Source organism: Narcine bancroftii, chromosome 13 (assembly GCF_036971445.1).
Source record: "Narcine bancroftii isolate sNarBan1 chromosome 13, sNarBan1.hap1, whole genome shotgun sequence".
Classification (NCBI taxonomy): domain Eukaryota; kingdom Metazoa; phylum Chordata; class Chondrichthyes; order Torpediniformes; family Narcinidae; genus Narcine; species Narcine bancroftii.
In genome coordinates this window covers 9,271,745-9,293,794 of record NC_091481.1, presented here as the reverse complement: position 1 = coordinate 9,293,794, position 22,050 = coordinate 9,271,745, and the positions used below count along the sequence as shown (strand labels likewise).

The window sequence follows — 22,050 nt, the reverse complement described above, 5'->3', positions numbered from 1 at the left end:
ATTGTTATGAAGGCTTCCTCAGGCTAGAGTCAATCACTAGGACAATTATTTCAGATGCAGGTAATGAGACATTTCTTCAGCGGATGGAGCAGGTGTGGCTGCTCATTTGGTTGAGATTCATATTCAGGGATATAATGATGGGGATGTACACTTCAGTCACTACCTTGTGGAATGATGCAACAGGATTGAGAGCTGAATGGCCTACTGATATTTCTTGCATTCTCAATGAGTCACAATGAGATGAAAACAGGCCCTTTGCCCCATTGAGTCCCTGCAGTTAGAATAAATGTAAATTTTTGTAAACTCTCCCCACATTCCCATTAGCCCCTCCAGATTCCACTGTTGACTAACTTAGGCCATCAGGTCAACTTGCAGTGGCCAATAAAAGCCACATCTTTGGGATGTGAGAGGAAAATCCATGCAATTGCAGGGATAACAAGGCAACTCCTCATAGAGCTCAATGGAGATCAGGATTAAACTTAGGTCAAGGGAGCAGAAATGGGCCATTCAGCCATTTGAGTCTGTCCTGCCATTTAGTTATGAGATGATCCATTTTGCCACTCAGCTTGACTGCATAACCCTGGCTAATCAAGAACCTATCAATCTCTGCTTAAGTACACCCACACCCACTTGTGGCAATAAATTCCACAGATTTGACACTCTGGCTGAAGAAATTGCTCTGCTCTCTGCAGACGCCCTTCAATCCTGAAATTGTGCCCTCTTGTCTAAGACTCTCCCACCATGGGAAACAATGTTTCAACATCTACTCTGTCCATGCTGTTCAACATTCAAAATGTTTCAATGAGATCCACCCTTATTCTCTTAAATTCCAGTGAGTACATGTGAAGAGCTGTCAAATGTTCCTTGTATGATAACCCTTTCATCCCTGGAGTCACCCTTGTGAACCTCCTCTGAATCCTCCCTTATGTTAGCACAACCTTTCTTAAGTGAGGAGCCCAAAACTGTTCATAATACTCGGTGAAGTCTCATCAGTGCCTTGTAAAGCCTCAATATCACACCCCTACTCTTGTTTTCTATTCCTCTTGAAAGGAATGCATCTGCCTTCCGTCTCAGGGCCTGAGACAGCAGCCCTCCTAACGATGCCACTGTGCCACCCTATTTTTCTCATTTACTCTCCTTTGTCGATTTCCCTTCTGCCTTTAAGGCTCTTCACTTGTTTTAATCACAGATTCAATCACAGATTAATGCTATGGAAGCAGAAACCTTTGTCAGTTCTGAATTTCCTTTCATTTGAGTCCAGTATTTTTCTCTGCAGCTGATGATGGAGTTGGTGGAATATCACCACAAGGTATTAGATTATAGAGTAAATCACAGATTTATCATTCATTCTGTTTCCCTAATTCTTGGTGTGAATAAGGTCTTGGAATTATCTAATTTCCCTTCAACCTCAACTTTTCTCATCTCTGAGCTTTAGATAAATAAGAGCCTGTTTTGTGTGTGTGTGTGTGTGTGTGTGTGTGTGTGTGTGTGTGTTATTAACTGATTGAAAGCCCAGTGCAAGCATTGCTACATATAATCCTGTGACCTTTGACCCCGCAAAGTCTTAACTGCTGTGATGTGAATTAATATAAACAGATCTGACTGTTTGCACTCAAGATTCCCTGGTCAGTCATTAATATGAGATTCGGCAGGATCTTCAAATATTGCCTGTGTTTACATTTCCCATTGACGACTGCATCCGTGATCTGAGAACTTTGAGTGGAGTTGAGGAACATGGATTGGATCAGTTTGAGCTTCTGGGATTTGTTAGCTTTGAACCATTGCAGAGTGAATACACAGAAGCATATTCCCCTTCCCCTGTCACTTTATTAAAAGGTGGTGCAATAACATCCTTTTCCTGCTCTTCTCTGTGCATCATTGAGCCTTCAGCAATGATTTTTATTTTCCTGCTTGACCCACTTAAGAGAAATTGCTATTGGGTTTCTCTTGACATGGAACATTTACAGAGGCTTTACAACACTGGTGTTGACACTTGTGATATGGTTCCCATCCCTGTGATCCTCTCCTCTTTTAGAAGTTCCATGGCTTCTGAGGGCTTTGTGATAATCAGTGAATGTCACTCTTTTGTACACCAGTCCATTAATTCTGTCTAGTTAGGGCTCAAGTTTGATCCAGAGTTCAGCTCAAGCTTTTCCACCTGGATCCTCGCAATCTGTGTTCCTGCCAAGTGAGCACCAGTTTTCACACTCTCACGCAAACCCTCTGTATCGCACCTCCTGTTTAAATTATTTCTTTAAATTTGGAGATACAGTAACAACTGGCCCATGTGCCCAAATACACTCTTGTGACAAACAAATACAAACCCAGCACACTTTTGGAATGTGGAAGGAAATCGGAGAACCTGGAGAAAACCCATACAAGCAGGGGTAGAGCGCACAAGCTCCTTTCAGACAGTGCTGGACTCGAACCTGGGTCGCTGGTGCTGTAACAACATTACGCTAGTTCTGCACAAATGGTGCAGCCCCAATGTAGGGATAGATTCTCTCTTTCTCATGTACATACATATTACTTCTATTTCTTTCACATGCACAGTCTATGCTCCTTTTAAGGCAAGAGAGGATTGGCCAGTGGCAGCCACAGGTCCAGAGAGGGAGAAGAAGCATGGAATCACTGCTGATGTACATTGATCCCTTTGTGCTTCATATGATGATGTTCGAGGCAACACTCAGTTGGGTCACCTCTGGTAGTGACAGTGTATTATAGTGCAGACTGAGTGGCAGTAGGGTCTGAGTCCAGTGTATTCTTGCTCCTGTTCCAACTTGTTTACCATGTTGTGCAGATCTTCCGAGCATTGGACAAATACCTGGGGACTCTACCTCAGCTTCCAGATCCATCTTTAACGAACTGCTTGAACGGGAGGGGCTTAACCACAGATCTTACTGGAGAATAGACAGGATTACTGGGTTTGTTACCCTTCATGTCTGTGTAAGGAAAATCAAAGCATTCTTTTTAAAAAAAAATAAACAAATCCTTGCTCTGCTCTTGAATCCATGGTGAATTACATGCTGCATTGTGGAATTGTGAGCACTCAATTTACTTTGGACAAGGGTGAATTTTGAGATGTGATTGTTTATTGTACACTGAATGCCTCCTGCTATTTTCTTCTTTCTCTGTCCATTTAGGTTCTGTGATCTGTTTGGTTGAAAATAATGATTCCATGTCTTGTAACTTAATATGCTACCATTAACCTGTACTCTTGTCAGAGCTACAGGAAGAATAAGCTGCCTTAGAAACTGATGAGGCTTTGTAAGGGCAGGTAAGAAGGTTCAGGGACACATTCCAAAGGTCCTGGGGAACTGATGTTTATCACCTGTTGGTGAAGTACAAAATCCCTCAGAGTTTGTGTGCATGTATGATCAGGCTGAATACCATCTGTAGACTTCACTTGAAGGTAGTGGCCTTCCTTCTGTGCTTCTGACAGGGGAAGGGGTGGTAGGGAGAAGAACAGGAGGATCCAGTTAGTGTTTGGAAAGTCTGCAGACACTGAGATTGTAGTAAAATCATACAGATATGCTGGAAGAACTTGGCCAATCATGCAGCATCTATAGGAGGTAATTACTGATGTTTTGGGGCCTGAGCCCTTCAAAGTATGAGCAAAAAGCAGACAGGCAGTTTAATTTAAAACTAGTGATTAAGAGGGAAGAGATTTAGGGTCCAGTTAGTGTTGCTTCTTCTCAACCCCAGAGAGTTGGGTTTGAACCTGACCTCTAGTGAGGACACTACCCATGCTCTCTTTGTGGTCATGTGGGTTTTTCTCAGCTTTCCAATTTTATCCCATGTCTGGGTGTGCAGGTTGCATATCTACAGTCTGAACATAACTCCAAGGATTTTATTTATATAAATTATTTTTGGATGTAAAGTCCAATGTTGTGGGGTTGTGAAAGGTGCTATATAATTAAAAAATTTTCTTCGACAAGAAATCTCCAAAGGAACAACACATCCTTATCTTTACCAAAGTTTCTCCTGTGCATTAATTTCATTTGTCATCGAGCTTGCTTTTGCGAAATAGATGAGCAAAATAGATGAATATATTCAGAGCTGTCAGCGCATTTTATATTTAGACACATTTTCAAGCCCAGATAAGAGTGAAACTAGAAATTCTGCAGATGCCAAGATTGCGGTTAAAAACACACAAATGCTGGAGGGACTCAGCCTGGTCTCACATTGTCCATAGGAGATAAAAATACATTACTGATGTTTCAAGCTTCGACCCAGTGATGCCAACTGATCCACATTGCTTTACTAATCAAGATCATTATCATCTGACTGTACATCCAGAAAAAATAGTGGTTCTCTGGACCACTGCAGGGAAAGTGCGTGCAGCATTGGAGGGATTGTGGAGTATCCACTATGAAAGCCAAACTCCTATTGTGAGATTGATATGGTTAAGAGGAACATCCAATAGGTTGAACTTTGACAAATCTTCCTTGTGTGTCAAGTCTAGTTCTTCAATCTTCCTGGATGATGGTGAAAGAAGTGATTGAATATGGAAAGTTGTACGCTACTGGAAGCTGCAACTTTATATGTAAATGGTTGTAATCTCTCCTGCAACAATCAATTTCATTGTGTACAGCCTGTGATATCCAGTTCATGCAAAACTGACTATGCAGCAATTTTCTGACCCCACAGCTCTAATCAATCACACATTAAAGCAGAACATCCCTTTCCTTGCTGTCTTCTTGTCACATTTGGTTCAATTTCATCAATTCACCAGCTCTTGATTCATTTGTTCGATTGTGCTGTTAAAATCATTATCAAAGATGTTTCTTCATCAATGGTCGTGGCATTGAAAGCATGCTTTGATTGTCATTACACCAATAAATGCCCTGGACTACTCAATAACTAATTCCTGAATCATGTTGCAGTCCTCCACATAACTGAATAGAGCACTACCACATATACTTGTGTAAAAGTTGATACCATGTTAACATTCACCCCCTATTTTTGGCACAAAAATCAGGTATTTTTAATTTGTTTCATGTAAAAGTCGACCCTAGTCTCTCACCTCTGTTCCTGCTGCCCACTTCTCGGAGCTCCCGATTCCTCGGTCGTGAACTCGCGCCTCGAGCTCCTGACGCCTCGAACGTTGGGCTCGCGCCTCGGCCCCCTGCCCGTTGGGAGCTCCTGACCCCCTCGAACGTTGGGCTCGCCCCTTTGGCCGCCTGCCCGTTGGGAGCTCCTGACGCCTCAAACGATGGGCTCGCGCCTCGGCCGCCTGCCCATTGGGAGCCCCTGACGCCTCGAACGTTGGGCTCGCGCCTCGGCCCCCTGCCCGTTGGGAGCTCCTGACCCCCTCGAACGTTGGGCTCGCCCCTTTGGCCGCCTGCCCGTTGGGAGCTCCTGACGCCTCAAACGATGGGCTCGCGCCTCGGCCGCCTGCCCATTGGGAGCCCCTGACGCCTCGAACGTTGGGAGCTCCTGACGCCTCGAACGTTGGGCTCGCGCCTCGGCCGCCTGCCCATTGGGAGCCCCTGACGCCTCGAACGTTGGGAGCTCCTGACGCCCCGAACCTTGGGCTCGCGCCTCGGCCGCCTGGCCGTTGGGAGCTCCTGACGCCCCGAACCTTGGGCTCGCGCCTCGGCCGCCTGCCCGTTGGAGTTCCCGACGCCTCGGACGTTGGGCTCGCGCCTCGGCCGCCTGCCCATTGGGAGCCCCTGACGCCTCGAACGTTGGGAGCTCCTGACGCCCCGAACCTTGGGCTCGCGCCTCGGCCGCCTGGCCGTTGGGAGCTCCTGACGCCCCGAACCTTGGGCTCGCGCCTCGGCCGCCTGCCCGTTGGAGTTCCCGACGCCTCGGACGTTGGGCTCGCGCCTCGGCCGCCTGCCCATTGGGAGCCCCTGACGCCTCGAACGTTGGGAGCTCCTGACGCCCCGAACCTTGGGCTCGCGCCTCGGCCGCCTGGCCGTTGGGAGCTCCTGACGCCCCGAACCTTGGGCTCGCGCCTCGGCCGCCTGCCCGTTGGAGTTCCCGACGCCTCGGACGCCCTCACCACGGTCAAAGTAGTACAAATGTAATGGCTGACCCCATAAGTTTAACGTTGTAAGGTGGTGTATAAAATGTCACGTTTACATGAGTAACGGCGGTATATTTTTGGAGTAATCTGAAGGATCGCTGAAAATTCTTGCTTGCCTGGCCCTGTTGATGTTTTCGCGCTTTTATCCCGTGCTCTCTTGACAAACAGGAACTGGGAATCTTTGGCTGTGAGTGGTTCATCCTGCTGACCTCGGATTCAACCGCAGTGATTCCACACTGAAGGGTTGTTACTATTTGCCGCCATCATAATTTTACACTGAACCGGTGTGGACTTTGTCTTGTGGATGAGACACCAAAAGGTCCAGGTGATTTTATTCAGTATTTTTTTTAAGCATAATTCCTTTTAAAAAAATATCTTGGATATATATCTTGTATTTGCATAAACTGATGTCTATGGAAAATAATATTTTGTATGAAAATCTGCAGAAATATATACTACTTAATTGCAAGTTTTTTTTTCCCTGATGAAAAGAACTTCAAACAGCAGATTTTTAAAGTTGCATAAGTGCGGGTGACAGATGGTGCATTGGAATTCATTAAGGGTCGAGTCAGCAACCTAATGTGGGGACTGGAATATTATCTAAGCCAGGCTGTTTATTAGCGGCGGTTTCCTTTCTCTCAGGAAATAACTCTATTTTACTACAATCTGGCAGCCTTATTTTTAAATCACTTTCCTCGCTCCCAGTCGCACATTACCAGATTTTCTAGGCTTAGTTTTACAACCTGCCATGGTGGGGATTGAACTCTTGACCTCTGAACAGTCTGTCCCACCGACTGCCTGGGTTCCTCATCCCAGTGTAGATATTCTCCGCCCTGGTGTTGACTGCTGGATTGGTGCAGTTGTTACAGGTTGGAAGCAGATTTTGCCAGTGACAAAATTGAGCCCAGGCTTTTAGAAAATGGTTTCAACCAAATTTTTCGTGTCAGTGAGCCATAATTTGGGGCGATACTTTGATAGACGGAGATGGAGAGACCCATTTCTTCTGAAACCTAAACACTTCAAAATACCCATTAAATATTAATGGCTGGCATGGTTAGAGGAGTGGTTACCACAATGCTGTTATATCACCAGTGATCGGGTGTTGGATCTGGCACTGTCTGTCAGGAATTTGTATGTTGTCCCTGAGTCGGTGAGGGTGTCCTCTCGTTTTCTCCCACCATTCAAAATGTCCCAGTGTTATAGGTCAAATTAGGCGGCACAGGCTGAAGATGCCAGTTACCGTGCTGTGTGTGTGTCTAAATCAATGGGAGTGGGGGGGGGGGGGGTGAAGAAAGGGGAGTGGTGTTCTCCCCATTTCTGTTGCCCCGCTGGACTGCTGCTCCCCTGGAGTCTCTTGGGTGCCAGGATTTGTACCAAGATATTTCATACATTTGTACCATTTACATAGCAGCCTTGTCTGGTTGTGACTTCCCACTCTCAGGATAATGAAGCTCCTCCTGAATCCCCATTACGTTTGAATTTGGAGATCTAGCGTGTGAGCAGGCTCATTTACCCATGCTACCCAATTGACTGACACTCCCAGTATGATTTGAAGGGTGGGAGGAATCCCATGAAGCTCTAGGGAGAACATACAACTTACAGACAGTGCTGGATTCGAACCCAGGTCACGGTAATAGCATTGCAATAAACTTGCTGCCCCACGTTTATCAATCAGCATTATATTTTGGAATCTTCCAAGTGAAAATGCCGCTCTTTGTCTAGTTTCCAGGAAACCTGCTTCAAAAGAAAAGAGCCTCGAACTTCAATTTTCTTTTGGACAGTTTTGTCCTCTGCCGTTTAAAACTGTTAACACTTTTGGTTTTGGTTTTGATCACTTAATACTGAATTTGTGAGGATCAATTTTTTTTGTGCAAAAAGTGGGTCTTTAAAGTCGCAAATGTTTGAATGCTTGACTAAGCCTTTATTAGGACACCACTGTTGCAGCACAAAGCACTGTCTCTGGCAACTTGAATCATATGAGGGTAATTCACCAGATTATTTTGGTTACATGGGGCCAGGATAAATATTGACTGTCAGTGTTTTGGCAGCTCTCTGATTCCTTCCACTTGTGAGTTGCAGTTATTGATTGCTTTTGCACTACTGTAACGTGGCCTGGGGATTTGACTGTGGGTTCAGAATTCCTATAGTCACGCCAAGAGAGGGGGAGAGAGGGGGTTGGATGCGAGTGTTCTCTGCAGTGTGCTTCAGGAGAGAGTTCTTTGGTTTGCTATTACCAAAGGTAAAAAAGCTATTTTCTTTCAAAGATTAATTAAATAGTACAGGAAAATTTAAAAAAAAAGCCCCCAAGAACACTTGAAATCTGAAAACCAGAGGAGAGGGTCTGAATGCTGAGGTCATTAATCACGTGGAAAATTAAAGTTGACACTTCCAAAATGTAAACATCTTGCATTTAAATCCCCTTCCCCATATTGTTGATGTCGTGTCTTCATTCGAATGTCCTTCTTTAAAACCCCACCTCTTTCCCCATCCCATACCAAAAACTGAGCTTTGGATCCTTGCTTTCCTTTGGTATGCTGCTGGAATGGTTTGCCATATGGGCATTGTCATAGTTTTTCTTCAGGATGGTCTACTGTACTAAACTGGCATTACGTAAATGCAGGTTATGGTGGCTTGAGATTAAAAAGGGAAAGAGAATGGTTCTGAGCTTTAGAATGAGGGGGTGATTGATAGTTAATGACTTGGGCCAGTGAGTGCTGTAAATTGCATTGAGTAAGTGAACCTGGTAATCATTGATCAGGAAGGCGCATTGTCGAAGTGAATAAAAAAGGTTACATGGAAGAATCACTGGGCTCTTGGGAGCTGAGCTGTTGTTTGTACAGCTCCTGAACCTATCAGTTTTATCATGACGGTCATGTAATATTAAGTGTGATAGCCTTGGATCTGCATTCTCCTGTCCCTTCCAGAGAAAGAGAGAGAAGATGCATTAAGTTTGCAGTTGAGCACCTACCAGAGAAATATATTAATTGGATTAAAGCATTATATAAGGGACCATTGGCGGAGGTGACAGTAAATGGATATCTATCGAACCAATTTAAATTAAGCAGGTCAACTAGGCAGGGATGCCCACTATCTCCCTCACTGTTCGCTTTAGCAATAGAACCATTGGCAGAACTGATAAGAACCGAAAATAAAATAAAAAGGATAAAAATAAAAGAGGAGTATAAAATCAGTCTATTTGCAGATGACGTCATAGTATACTTAACAGAACCAGAATTATCAATAAAAGAATTACATAAGAAATTGAAGGAATATGGAGAAGTATCGGGGTACAAGATCAACGCAAATAAAAGTGAAGCGATGCCAATGAATAATGGAGATTTCACAAAGTTTAAGAAAGAATCACCATTTAAATGGCAAACACAAGCGATCCAATACCTAGGTATTTGATTAGATAATAATCTAGGTCATCTATACAAATTAAATTATCAGCCATTAATGAAGAAATTACAAGATGACTTAGAACATTGGAAAGATTAACCACTAACACTGATAGGAAGGGTAAATTGCATTAAAATGAATATCTTCCCAAGGATACAATACCTATTTTAATCGTTACCAATTCCCTTAACAGATAAATTCTTCAATGAACTAAAGAGAATAATAAGGAAATTCTTATGGAAAGGGGAGAAACCGAGGATAGCACTAGATAAATTAACAGAGTGGTACAAACAAGGGGGCTTTCAGCTACCAAACTTTAAGAATTATTATAGAGCAGCACAATTAAGATATCTATCAGATTTTTATCAAACAAGGGAAAAACCAGATTGGACCAGGTTAGAGCTAGATAAAATAGGGGAGAAGGTACCAGAACACATACTTTATAAGTGGGATGAAAAGCTGATGCAACATAGAAGTTCACTAGCACTGCACCATCTGCTCAACATTTGGAAGAAGATTCACGTAGAAAGGAAAAGAACAAATTACCAACTAACAAAATTATTATTGATGCAAAATCAACTAATCCCTTTCACAATAGATAACCTTTCCTTTAGAGAATGGGAGAGAAAAGGGATCAAAAGAATAGAAAATTGTTTTTTGGAAATAATTTATTATCTTTTGAACAAATGAAGTACAAATATGGTATAACTCACGGTACAATGTTTGCATACCACCAACTGAAAACCTACTTGAAGGACAAATTGGGAAGCAGGCTGAGGTTACCAGAAGGAAGCAGCTTTGAATATGTGATTACAGACACAATGATAATTAAAAGATTTATAACAAACATATACATCAAGCTGCAAGAGAAAGAGAATGATGAAATAAGCTGTAGGAACAAGATCTAAACATAAAGATGAAAAATGGGAAAAGCTATGCTCCGGAACTATGAGAAATACAATAAACACGAGGTTACGGATGATACAATATAATTGGTTACACAGGCTATATACCACGCCCCAAAAGATAAATAAATGGGACCCAACAGTATCAGATAGCTGTTTTCGTTGTAAGAAGGAAATGGGAACAACAGTACATGCAATATGGGCATGTGAGAAAGTGAAGATCTAAATCGGGTATTAAATAAAATCACAAAAAGCAACATACCAAAAAATCCAGAGATCTTTCTTCTAAGTAATATAAGAAGTAAAGAACTAGGCCTCATTTTGGATGAAGCACAAAAAAGATTTATTATGATAGCCTTAGCTGTAGCAAAAAAAATGTATAATGTAAACCTGGAAATCAGAAGAGAGCCTGAGAATACAGCAATGGTACATAGAAATGAATAAATGTATTCCATTGGAAAAAAAACATATAATTTAAGAAATAACATCACAGTATTCAAATAAATTTGGGAACCGTACATGGAACACAACAGGGCGGACCTCCACCCCCTAAAATGACAGAATGAGAAGAAGACGAAATGAACTGACCCAGTGTGTAAAAGTAGATGACACAATTTTCTTGTTTATTTTCATTGTGCGATGACATTGCTTAATGGGTTTATTGTATTGTATATGTTGAACGTTTAATGGGTTTGGAGGGGGGAGGGAAAGGAGGGGGAAAAAGAGGAGAAAATGCCACTGTATATTCAAGAGGGAAATGTTTGTGTATATTTTGATTAATATGGTTCATAGTGTGAAAAATAAAATTTATTTTTAAAAGTTTGCAGTTGAGCAGGAGAAAATGATTCTGATTGGGTGTTGAAGTCTTAACCTTATGCTGACCCAGACACTTAACACAACCCATTATTTTAATAGTCTGTATGTTGATAAGCATAATGCTGCTCTCATGATTATTTGCTAAATTAAAGTTGAGGGTTAAGTTCAAATTAACTTTTGAGACCTGACTGAAATGATGAGATGCAAGATGGCAATGGAAAGACTTTCATTCTGCTATGTCTTTCAGAAATTGTTCAGTGTCTGATATGTGGTATGAGTTATCTGGGAAAGGAAACAAACTTTTATCTTTAAAGATTTTGGGACACTGTTCCTCCTCTACCCTACCCCTAACATGCATTCTGCCTAATGAGGTCAGGATAGTAACACAAGAAATGCATTTGTCAAATTCTGCTCAACACAATTGCACATGCATCAAGGCAATCAGTTCTTAGTGTTGTCTGTTGAGGGGTAAATCTGGTCAGCACACCAAAATGATCACCCTCGCAATTAGAAACAATGCAATGAAATAGTATAAATGGAAGGGCAGATCTTCTCGTTAAAGACAGCATCTGCTGCAATGCAATTTTCCTCTAGTACTCACTAGAGCAGCCATTCTCAATGAGGGATGTGTTCTCTCCCCCATCCCAGGGACCATAGTGCATTTAAGGGATACCACAGACTGAAATTCTTTATATATATTTTTTTAAAAATATAGTAGTTGGGAGAGAAGTACAGAAAAAAAAACAACTAAACTTGACTTTGGCAGAGTGATAAGGGGGCCACACTCATAAACAGGATGAGAATGACTGCACTAGAGTATCAACCTGGATTTTGAACTCAAATTCCTGGGGTGCAGACTTTGCTCACAATCAGATGAATGCTAATTGGCATTTAAGAAACTCTTGACAGGCACATGGATGAAGGAAAAATAGAGGGTTGTGGGGTAGGGTGGGTTTAATACCTTTTTTTAGGGACATATTGATTGGCATAATGTCGAGAGCTGAAGGGCCTGTACTATGCTGTAGTGTTCTATGTTCTATCCATTGAACTGTAATTGACAGCCAGATGTAAGATCTCAGGAACGGACTGAGCCTCATACAATTGAGAAAGACTCCAAATGCCCGATGAACAGCAAATGTTCTTATGTTGACTATGTTCTTAATATTAATATATTGTGGACAGGAAACATCTGATTGGGTCTCAAGAATATTGTGACTCGTGAGATTGCAAAAAAAAAATGCAGAAAGTGCAAATGCAAAATTGCAAAAAATACCTGTGTGTTAGAGTCAGAATTTTATCGTGCCATTCCTACTAAGTCTTAATTGAAATGGCAAAAAATATCAGGCAGTGGTGGTATGGTAAATAATTCCATTTGCAACTTTAAAATTGTTGTCTTGAAGTTCCTGAAGGTTTCAGACAAATTAAACACTTAAATTCATGTTCTAGTTTGTCTCTGTAAGACATGCAAAGGGAAGGTACTTGGTAAATGATAGCCTGTGCTCCTCTCTCTCCTTCTCCCCCCCCCTCACCTTTTCATTGAGGCATCTTGCTATTTTTCCACATTCCTGGCGAAGGGCTCAATCCCGAGATGATGATTGCCTTTTTACTTCCTGTAGATGCTGTGTGATGTGCTGAGTTTCTCCAGCATATTTGCATATTGCACTGAGCCCCAGCCTCTGCAGCATTTTTTGTTTACCTCCTGTGCTCAGTTCGACTTTTTTAAAGATGTACTTGCATGTTTATTTTTTGTGACTAACTCTGGTTCCTGAGCAGAGGGCATTAAAGTCCTAAAATCTGGACTGTTCAGGAATTGGATTGGTTCGGATTGTTCGGATTCTTGGGCAGTCCATCTGTGGCACTTATGCAATGCATGCACACAAAAGCAGAGTTTGAGAAGTCCGGATGCTCGGGAGGTTTGGATTTCTGGCATATGGACTTTTGGACCTTGCATATTATTTCTGGAAGTTCATTATGATTGTTAACCTATCCTTCACTTGTTGGCTCTTTTCTCTTTCTACCTTTTTTCTTTCTGGGTTTCTTCCACCATCTCCCCTCCTCTACAAGGTGATTTATAGCTTAAAGCAATCACTTCTTTTACATCATTGAACTAAATGCGCAGATTTTAATTCTATCTTAGTAATTGTGGCATCACTATTTTGTCTGCTCTTCATATTTCTGGACATTTCTATTGTGGTGAATGTCTGCCAAGTTGCCTGTCTTCCCTCTGACGATCCTTGCTGTACGAACATTGGCTGTGCTGTTAAGGACACTCCCCTTAGATATACTGTATATGCATCTATTGTCTTACATTATTGTACCATGAGTTTCTGATAATAAAAGCCATGATTATTGTTTGACCACATTGTCTTTGTCTACATCATCAACTGGCACTTCATCTATCAAGTCTACATTTTTGCTCTTTCCACCTGAATGCATTCAACTTGGTAATATTTAATTCCCAGTCCTGGAATCTCTGCAACCATGTCTCAGTAATCCCCATTATGTCTGGTTTCTTGCACTGGATTTTGTATTTAAAGATTATTCATTGAAAGCCTGGAGTTGTCCTTGGACAAAGAACTATTTGACTTGGATTCAAGAGCTCCTGCAGTGGGACAAACTTCACACCAGAAAGGGGCTGGTGTGTTGGTCTAAAGCCTTTTCACACTCCTCCTTAGAACTGTTATAAATATATATTTTTGTTTTGAGAAGCTCTCACAGTTGTTTCTTTTTCCATTAGAGGTTATAATTCCCAATGGCTTTGAGATTCTTTGTAACAAAAAGAAAGGACTTCACCCAAAGGAATTTAGGCCTGGCAATAAACAACGTTTTACAGTTGATTTGAATTATTTTAAAAAATTCACTCTCCATACAGTATCAAATTAGATTTAGATCAGTGAGGCGGATACCAAACAGAGTGGGTTTATGTAAAGTGTTAATTAGAAATGGTCCCTGCTAATTACTTTGGCACTGCCTTCCCCGACATGACTAAAGCTTGTGATAAAACAGGCTAGAACCTTTTCCTGCACTGTACACACAATTATTTAGAATGTTGGGCAGAACAGAGTGTGCAGAAATAAATGTTAAATTCAGATTGCTTATCTTAACTACTTTAAGCCTTTATCAAAATGGTTCGTTGTTGACTGGTTGAGTGGTGAAAAACTTTTCTCTGCATTGAATGTGTTTACCGAAGATTAGAACTAAATTGTTCAGGAATGATATGAGCAAAACTCATTTAGTCTGTGTCATGATACATGCCACCTCTTTCTCCATCACAGCAATAACTTCATACGGGACTTTTTGTTGTGGTTTAATGGTCCAGAGCACTACAAACATCAACTCAGACCGAAATGTTAGAACAGATGACCAAAGAAATTTTGCTGAAAGTGTAATATTGATGCTGAAGCTTACGAAGATTTGGTATGACATCAAAAACTAGCATATTTCTATAGATGTGTGGTGTAAAGTGTGCATCACAGTCTGGTATGGGGACACCAATGCCCCTGAGCGTAAAGCCCTGCAAAAGATAGTGGACATAGCCCAGGATATTACAGGTAAAATTCTCCCCACTATTGAGAACATCTACAGGGAAACCTGCTGTCAGAGAGCAGCAGCAATCATCACGGATCCACATCACCCAACACACACTTTGTTCTCACTGCTACCATCAGGGAAGAGGGAGCCACAAGACTTGCACCACCAGGTTCAGAAATGGTTGTAACCCCTCCATCATCAGTCTCCTCAACAAAAAACTCCTTTAAGGACTCTTACTTGATTTTAAAAAAAATATTTCTTTATTTGTTTACATGTATAGGTTGAGTATAATTTATTTGCACTACCAATAAGTGATAATTCTGCCTTGCTAATAGAAAAAAAAATCCTCAGGGTTGCATGCATGTTGTGGCTATCCCTCGTAGTTGAGGATGATGGCCTTCATTCCATTGGTCCTCAGAATGAAGATGCTAGTGCGTGTATTTATTAAACGTGAACTTGAAGTTGCACTTCAAGAAGCACACGATACTTCACAAATAGACCAACTAATTCCAATGGCATAAAAACGACGATTGAAGTTGATGGATTTGTTGCAGCCTTCATTTGCCTTCACAGCCATTGAGTGCAGAGTAACTTTGTCCGCCTATTCCAGTGTTGAGGACTTGGTTGGATTGCTCTGTCAGGGATCTCACCCTTAACCTTACCAGGAGCATCACTCCAGACAGCATTGCTCTCAGGATCACAGGACCACACAAGCTTCTCCACCATGACAAGGTGACAATCACTGGAGAAGTCATTTATGTTCTCTGACAATAAATCTGAAATCTGAGAGTGCGGCAGGCATGCTGAGGAGGAATTCCAGAGTTTGAGAGATAAATGGTTGGCCTTCAGTGGCCGTTTGGCAAGGGGCCAGGTCATGAGGAACAGACAGTGTCTGGATGGACAGAAGAGGTGCTCTGTGTTCCTTCTGTTGTTGACCATCTCCTGAAAAATGGAAAACAATAACCGATTACCACCAGTGTAAATAAAAGAATAAATGCTGATTATAAAATATGGACCAATTACCTTTAACAGTAATCATTCCCATTTTATCCACTTGCCATCTGGCACAAAACCCTACTTTTAGAGTTTGAATTTAAGCACTGATTGACACCTGGATAGAGTTTTGTTGCTAATCCAAATGCCAAATGGGTCAGTGAAATGAATGGGCATCTCTCCCTCCTTGTGTAACTGACTGAAATTTGTTTACTTTCTGCTCCCACTGTGCTAAATCTTGTGTTCAGCCATGCTTAGGATGTTGAAAGCCAGAAATCTTTTAGAATAGTTTGAATTTCCTTGATAAGTGCTAATCCTATTTTGTCTAATTTTTAATTGTTTAACTGCAAGTGGGGTCCATGATTGGCTGTTGTGGGGACATTGAGAAATTGGCCTCCTGGTTGAAGATAAAATTTTGGGTCCTTGGCCTTTAATCAGAACTGACAGAGATTAGAACCATTGCGGTATCTGAACAATGACTTGGAGATTAATATGCAAAAGTGCTGGAGAAACTCAGCAGGGGCAGACTCAATGGGCTGAATAGCCTATTTCTTCTCCTGTATCTTATGGTTCTGTGGTCCTGTAGGTCCTTTAGGGTCCAAAGTATGGGGCCTCATGACTTGTACCACCAGGTTCAGAAACAACTGCTATCCCTCCACCATCAGGCTCCTCAACCACAAACTCCATCAGGGACTCATTTAAAGATTCTTACTTTTGTGTTTCATTGTTTTCTTTCCTATTTGTATTGCACGGTCATTTTGTTTACTTGTGTGCAGATTTTTTTTGCACTATTGTACCTTTAAGTGGTAGTTGCGTCTTCCCCCCCACCCCACCCCACCCCCCCCCACCCAGCAGGAAAAAGTATTTCACTGTTGTATGTGATGTCATGTATGTTTTCTGACAATAAATCTGAAATCTGTCTATGCTGAGTTTCTCCGGTTCTTGTGTATCAACTGCAATCATAGCGTCTGCTGACTTCCTTGCTTCACACAAATAATTTGGAGTTGCCTCTTCACAAAACAACTGAAATACCAAGGATTTGTGTATGTGGGAGATTTAACTGATTAAACTCTGTTGGTTCTAACCCAGTTGGTCACTTTATGGGTTCAGTTTGATCTGGTAGTTAGCATTCTCGTGGATAATATTTAGCATCGTGGTGAGCGCAATGCTATGACAGCACCAGTGATCCCTCATTGCCTTTTAGGAGTTTGTACCTTTTCCCCATGTCTACATGGGTTTCCTTTGGGTGCTTCGGTTTCTTCCCACCTTCATAAATATACCAGGGGTTGTAGGCCAATTGGGTGTAATTGGGCTGCACGGGCTCACGAGCTGAAAGGGCCTTTTACCATGCTAAATAAATTTTTAAAAATTGAAAAAAATCCCATCTTGCCTAATCGTTCTCCAGTAAATGCTCTGGCCTCAATCTAATTCTCTTTGAGAGAATGACATCTTCTGCATTCAGTACACTCTGCTCTCATCCAAAAATATAAAGTGGGTTATATGTTGAATCTAATCCCCAAAGTTGTCCCATCTAAACCCAACTGACACACCTCCTCATTGCAGGTAGCAATAATTAATTCATGAAGACTGAAACAGCAAGGCAGAGAAAGCCTAACTAACTAATTGACTTTCTATTCTAGTAATTAGAGTGAATATGGGGCTGATGTCCAATCATTGGAACCAATTTCAGTTCAACCATCAACTTGACCCTTACATGAGGTGAGCCAATCCCTATTGAGAGAAAATTTTTGTAAGCCACCAATCCAAAGCTACTTTCTCCACTAAACCATGTTATGTTGAAGTAACTTTGGGACTCAACCTGAACATTGTTGTTAAATAAATCAATACTAAATGGTTCTACTTGTGCTGAGGAAGTTGATTTCACTGGAATGTTGTTTCCCCCTCTCAGTTTAGAATTTATGCTTGCTCTGTAGGTACAGATTCTTTATACCTGCCTGTAAAACACTAATCTATTGCCTCTCGATCTTCTCCTTTCCAGATAGTTGCCCAAAGAGGTAGTTATACTGGACCATATTAAGGGAGAGAATTCTCAAGAGGGTGATGTAGGTAGGCTTCTGCAACTCTGTCTTAGAAATCTTAGTTTACGTCAGCATTTAGATTATTGTCCTTCAATGTGGAGAGTTTCATGGACTGGGAATTGTTCTTGTGAGAAACTGCCTTGAGTAGATCTCCTGGAGATGAAAGTGAGAAGATGGATGTGGATGACCTTTGTGTGAAGCCATAAAAGATGGGTGAAACTTTAAACAAATGTTTCCTCTTGGTTGTTACTGTGGATAATTCATGGTGGTAAGGAATTGGAGCAGAAGAATTGCAATGTCCTGGGCCATTTTACCAAGTATGAGGGAGAAGGTGTTGGCAGCCCAGGAGTGCATTAAGGTGGATAAACCTGAAAGGGCACCTTAGAAAGCAAAGATATTTACATTATACTGGTCCTTGAATGAAATTCCGGAAGACAAGAGAGTGGCTAATGTTGTAATATGATTTTAAAAGTGCATCAAGAGCAAGACAGTGATTCTGATGTCGGTGAAGGGAAACGATGCTGGAGGGGGTTCAGAGAAATAGTATCTATCAGTATTTGGACAGGTGGGGACTGATTAGAGGTTGACAGTATAGCTTTGGCAATGGGAGATCTTGTGAATCTGACAGGGTCTTTTGAAGAGTTGATTGAAGAAGACTGGATGGTGTACACTGTATATATTGACTTTAGCAAGGCCTTTGACAAGGTCCTGCATGGCAGATTTGTTTAATTTTACACAACCTGTATATTTGCATATCATTTGACTTGTCTAGGTACTTTTTCACTGTATCTTTGTCACCATCATTCAGGTACCTTGCCGTTCAGTGTGAGCGATCATGTCTCTCCATCCGTCATGATCTCTGGCCCTCTGGATTGCAGTTGTTGACTCTCTGTTCTCCTTCGGTGAAAGCTCCATCTTTGAACTGAGACCGTAGTTGATGCTGAGTTCATAATTTATATAATGCAAAAATACTGAAGTGATTTCCCTTTGCTGCCTTCTGTTGTAGTGTCCGTCTTGGACAGGTAACCCTAGCCATTGATTGGCAGATTTATCTCCCGGTGTTTTTAGTTTCACAACCATAAATTCCAATTTGTAGAATCTGCTTATTAAAAAAAAAACCATCCACCATCTGTAACCCATGGCTTCACGTGACTCTGATTGGGAGGCTAAACAGGTTCTACACCTTGCCCAAGGGTAACCTGTAGGCTATTGGACAGAAGGAGCTCCTTACACCTCCTTTTTCTAAGCAAATGCACAGCACTGACATCGAATTATCTTGGTAAGTGTGACAATAAACAATTCAATTCCATTCAATGCCCCAGACAAAAGAGCTGTTCACCAAGCCACCCCTGACATTGTCAGATGTGGAGGTGGGGAGAGAAAGTGGGGGAAAAGGATTGAATGAATGATTTGACAGCATTACCTGACTGGAGAGGAAAGAGAGACCACATACATTTCAGAAAAGCAGGAGAATACATCTTTCAAGTTAATAGATTAGTGATAAATCTGTTTTTTTTTAAATTATTGCTTTAGCAGCATACAGCTTAAGCAGTTGAAGAATCAGAAGGTTAATTATTTAAGTGGGTGCTGACTTAATTAAGTTGATAAACTTGGTCAATTGCCCTAATTTCAGCCTTGTAGTAATGCATGTGTATACCCATTAAACCACATTAGTTCTTTCTTCCGTCAGTGCAGAAAGAAGTCACCTCCCTTAATGTCATCTGCTGCAGTTTGGATCTGAACTGTCTCTTTCACTGCAAATGCAGTCTCTCCAATTGATTCAATCTGCAATTGCTGGCCTCTTTCAAATAACTGTGCTATACTCTCTAGACAGACAGCAGTAATGACACAGTGATCATTTTTAACAGTTATGCCTGCTAAAAGCCTTAGTATGTCGGGCATAATGCAGGAATTTCAGGCTTAATTTATGCACTCTGATTTATAGTAATTGCTGCTCGTTGCTAATCGTACTTTTGTGTCATCCTTGAAAATATGCCACTTTGGATAGGTTCGGGTAAATTAAAGCTGCAAGTCTGGCAGGCAAATTCATCACTTTATTCACCTGTGGCAAAAAAAACCCCAACATGGCACAATTGCTTAAGCCCAGTGGAATTAATTGAGGCCTTTGCTTAGAAATGTTCTGAATTTGGAAGGGGTTTGGATTTTCTTGAGATGTTGGCAGCTTTCCTGGTCCCCAATGACCTCTGTGTTGGAATGCATCTGTGCCTTGAGTATTGGCTTGTAAAAGCTTTAAGAGAGATTCCTCTTTTTGGAAAATGTTAGATGGTTGTTCTCGGTATCACAAAAATTGCTTTGAGTCTGTCTGGAGAGTTGTTTCTTAAAAGTGGTCTAAAAAATTTTAAATTTAGACTTACAGCGTGGTAAGTCCACAAGCTCCTGCCATCCAATTGGACCTAGAATCACCAGAACATTTAAAATTGTGGGAGGAAACCGGAACGTCTGAGGGAAAACCCATGCAGCATCGCGCATGCACTAGGATTGTGAAGATTAACCGTAGTCTGACTTTGTCTGGCAATTACAGGCTCAGGACTGACCTCCAGCACTTGATGGTGTCTTGTCATAGAGTCCTAGGGAGAGCACAGAAACTGGACTTGTCCCTGTCCATGCGGATCATCAACCACCATTAATCTCATATTGGTCATATCCCCATATTCACACAAATACCCACCTCCAAACCCCCACATCCTACCTATGACTTTCCTAAATACCAGGAGAATTTTCAATTGAGCTACTAACCCATGTGCTTCTAGATGTGGGAAGAGAAGTTGAGAATACACAAAGGAAACCCAGTAGTCACAAGGGTAATGTGCAAGCTCCATAGAGATAGTGCCCAGGATTGAACTTGTATCTCTAACAATTTGAGGAAGTAGCTCTAATAGTGTCTTGTGGCCCAAGAAAGCAGTAGTTTCTCCTGATGGATTGCTTTCCATGCATTGCTGCTAGTCATGGTCAAATAAATACTTGAGTTCAAGATCATTTAAGATTCATTTTTAATTTGTTTTCAGCTCTCCCCTGAAATTCTAAGCATTCCTTTGAAATTGAAAGGGTCATCAATAAATAAAATATATGGTGCACAGTCAGTTTGTTTACAATCGTTATCTGTTTATAGTTTTTTTCAAGTTTACGCAGTGTACAATTTTTTTTGCACTACCCATTAGTGGTAATTCTGCCGCGCCTGCAGGAAAAAGGAATCTTAGGTTTGTATGTGAAGTCGTGTATGTACTCTGTCAATAAGTAAATCGAAAATCTTTTTGAATCATTCTAAGAGCCATAATGCAAAGTATAAACAATCACAAGCCATTGCTTTCGGTGTATTATGGAGCTCCATCTTGGGTCAGTAATATCAACTTATTGGACCACAGTGAATGTAACCATCAATCAACAGCCATCCTCATTGGCTTGCTGAGCTTTTTTCAGCTATGGCCTCCTTATGACTCTGCTTGAACTCGAGGACCCGCCCCCCCCTCCCTTCCTGTGAAGGTCGAGTTTTAGTTTCTTCCCTATTTCTCTCCTACCAACTACATTAAAAATATCTGTTATGTGATCTGAAATTTTACTTTAATGTCCCATGGCCCCGGGGGGGTGCGGGGTGGGGTCTGTAGGCTCCTGTTGAGAATAGCTGGTCAAAAGCCCCATTGTTTTAACAAATGAATCGACTTGAAGTATTTTCAAATGAATCTGAAGTTGTCATGAGCATATCACAAAATTCATTTTTTTAAAGCAGCATTATACGTGCAAAATTGCTATCAATTACATTGCAAAACAAAAGTGAAAAATAAATGAAAATGAGGTATTGTCTATGGTTCATTGTCTGAAAATCTGATGGCAGAGGGGGAGAAGCTGTTTTTCTGCCATTGGGTGTTTGTCTTCAGCTCCTGATGGAAGCAGTGTGAAGAGAGCATGGCCTGGGTGGTGGGGTCCTTAAGGATTGTGAGGTATACCTACACTCTGGCATGGTGAAAGGTGGCCAAAACTAACAAAGTACCTTAATAGCTCCATTTTGTATTGGCTCCAGTGCGTGGAAGCTGAAGCATCAAATTTCACTGGATCATCAACCCATGAATGCAAGATTAAATTGACACCTTCAGGAAGGCCCAAGGACCATGATGTCTGGCCCCAGGAGCTGTTAACAGCAGGCTTCAAAAACTACAGGGTGACCAGTGGGAGCAATGACAGAGATAGATCAGGAATTCCCCAGACGAACTCCAGGAGAAAAAAAGTGAATTGGAGGAGTAGTTAAAAGAACAGATATTCACACCAAGTGAAATAAAATGTATTGAGTAGAGAGAATGAGTTTTGTATCATTTGGTTT

The 22,050-nt window shown here is 41.5% G+C and overlaps 2 protein-coding genes and 1 long non-coding RNA gene across 12 annotated transcripts in view; 2 read left to right on the top strand and 1 right to left on the bottom strand.

The window, feature by feature from the left end:
- The window catches only part of LOC138748279 (collagen alpha-2(I) chain-like), a 33,151-nt gene extending 25,648 nt beyond the window's left edge, over window positions 1-7,503 (bottom strand). The window contains exons 1-2 of the mRNA XM_069908158.1: window positions 7,439-7,503; window positions 5,027-6,038 (exon numbers count right to left, since the gene is read on the bottom strand). Coding sequence (XP_069764259.1) covers window positions 5,027-6,038; window positions 7,439-7,503 — 1,077 coding nt within the window. The remainder of the gene's footprint in view (window positions 1-5,026; window positions 6,039-7,438) is intronic.
- Window positions 1-18,830, top strand: part of LOC138748238 (uncharacterized) — a 49,170-nt gene extending 30,340 nt beyond the window's left edge. The window contains exons 2-3 of the long non-coding RNA XR_011347894.1: window positions 17,319-17,397; window positions 18,526-18,830. This is a non-coding gene — a long non-coding RNA (uncharacterized lncRNA). The remainder of the gene's footprint in view (window positions 1-17,318; window positions 17,398-18,525) is intronic.
- The window catches only part of plxna4 (plexin A4), a 544,272-nt gene that overhangs the window by 69,639 nt on the left and 452,583 nt on the right, over window positions 1-22,050 (top strand). The gene's annotated exons all lie outside the window — the stretch shown is intronic.